This window comes from Venustampulla echinocandica, assembly GCF_003357145.1.
Source record: "Venustampulla echinocandica strain BP 5553 chromosome Unknown scaffold_9, whole genome shotgun sequence".
In the NCBI taxonomy this organism is placed as follows: domain Eukaryota; kingdom Fungi; phylum Ascomycota; class Leotiomycetes; order Helotiales; family Pleuroascaceae; genus Venustampulla; species Venustampulla echinocandica.
Genome location: NW_022474214.1, coordinates 229,493 through 231,552, shown reverse-complemented (window position 1 = coordinate 231,552; position 2,060 = coordinate 229,493). Strand labels below are relative to the sequence as shown.

Sequence of the window (2,060 nt, the reverse complement as noted above, 5' to 3'; positions counted from 1 at the left end):
CCATTAGTAGCTTGGCTGGCTAGTTAGATGTCCTGTAGCTTCCTCCACTTGTTTTCCACAGATAGCACGGCAATTTAAATACCCCTACTAAGAGAGCACCATTGCCCATCGCAACTCAGCATTCTACCCTCATTATCAAAACCTGATCCCGAACTTCACTTATCAGAAATCATATAAGAGCAATATAGAATATGGCTCTCTCCACCTTGGCTTCTAGTCTCATCCTTCTCCTTGCCCTACCTTTCACCACTTGTACGCCAACAAACGTCCGTCTGACGCTCGATGTATCTCTTAACCTACCTGATGTTGTTACTACGGCCGGTTTCGTCTGCGAAAATGAGGGGTTCTTTGGTGACCTCTGTGACTGCACAAAATTCCATCGCTGCGTGATTTATGAGTACGTACAAGTTGTCTTATATAAGTTCTGAAATTCCGACTTCCTTAACTTTAATTATCACTGATATGCTAACATAAGATTTGAAATAGTTGGACAAAACCAAAGGAGTTTACACGGTTCGATTTCAGTTGCGGTGAAGGTACCGAATTCGATGAAGCCCTTTCAGTGTGCAATCATCCATGGGCTATTTCCCCACCTCCCGTCTGTCACACCGGCCCGTGGGACGGGTGCCCCAATCACCCAAAGGCGGATCCAGAAACTTTCACGACCACGGATACTCTTACGAAAACTGGTCCTCAAGCTCTCGTCGGACATCATCAGCGCAAAGGAAATAAGAACTATTCTACGGCATTCTCTTGTACGACAGACGGCATGTTTCCTGACGCCTCTGATTGTAATAAGTATCATGAATGCTCCTTGAATTCGGACGGTAGTTGGAAGCATGATATCGACTTCTGTGGCAAAACACAGCAATTCTGTGCACCTTTGGGGGCCTGTGGACCTGCAGAGGGATGCCCTGTGCCTTGTGGTTCCAGTAATGAGCATCTGAAAGATAGGGAGTTGAAGTGACTGCGGGCAAAGGGGGGGATGATGTTGTAAAGTTGTACCAAGCTTTGATGTCGTTTGGTATGCTTTGCATGCATAATCGCTGAAGGCTTGCTTGGCAGGAGATCGTTAGCTGTGAATTATAAAAACATGAAATAACCGACCTCCCTGATTCTCAAGACACCTTGGTCACACGATCAGATATCTGTCACGTTTTGATAGGCTTATGGACTGCATTGGCGCCTAGATGGCAGCAAAGCATTGTACCTGACATGATAAATAACAACTTTCCCTTGCGGCCATTCATTCCAGTAGGTATTATCTAGATGGGAAAGGAATCCAAAGAGGGCAAAAATGAAAACTTACAAGAGGCGGTAGGTATTTGCCCAGGTAGATAAAAGGTGCAAAAAAGGACAAAAACATACAACAGCAGGTATTCGCTGGTGGTCACCCACCCAACTACTAATCTGCCGATCTGAGGCTTGAAGTGGATTAATACTCAGGACGGTGCTATTCGGACTAGCGGGTGAGCGTCGCCGCCTCAAGATTTTGATGCCCTCACGATGATCTGGTTATCTCCCTCAGTTACCTGATGGCGACCACGTCGACACGAACGAAGTGGGTCTTGTATTGAGACGCGATGAACGCGATACACCGCGACTTTCAATGGCCATGGATAATCCGGTACCTGGGTAAGCGTCGGTGATCGAGGGTGAGCTTGAAAATAGTATAAAAGGCATACTCCCGCCATGTCTAGATTTTACAGTCTACCACCTACAATATTCATCCATATTCAAGGACTTACCTACTACTATAGGACGGAAAACCCTCTTCAAAGAAGGACGAGCTACTCTTGCACGGTCACGAGGATTCTTCGAGCAGAGAATATCTACTCAACAGGATAAATTAAATCAAATGAAATAATATTCTCTCTCCGGCACTACCAAATCCAAGTATATAGACGCGGAGGAAGTATTCCAAGAGTACGTACGTGAGACTTAATACTATGTATAGTACTACTAACAGAGATATTAGTTTTTTGAAGTATACTGTGGTGGGGATCCAAGGGATTACCAATTATTTACTTTGTTTTTGTATTTTTACCTTTACTAGAATT

At 44.7% G+C, this 2,060-nt stretch overlaps 1 protein-coding gene across 1 annotated transcript; it reads left to right on the top strand.

The window, feature by feature from the left end:
- Positions 1-191: 191 nt before the first annotated feature.
- BP5553_08834 (uncharacterized protein) lies at positions 192-967 on the top strand (the record flags this gene model as incomplete). Its single annotated transcript, XM_032017457.1, has 2 exons — positions 192-397; positions 487-967. 2 exons carry the CDS (start codon positions 192-194, stop codon positions 965-967), a joined length of 687 nt encoding a protein of 228 aa, XP_031866100.1.
- Between the last annotated feature and the right edge of the window lie 1,093 nt (positions 968-2,060).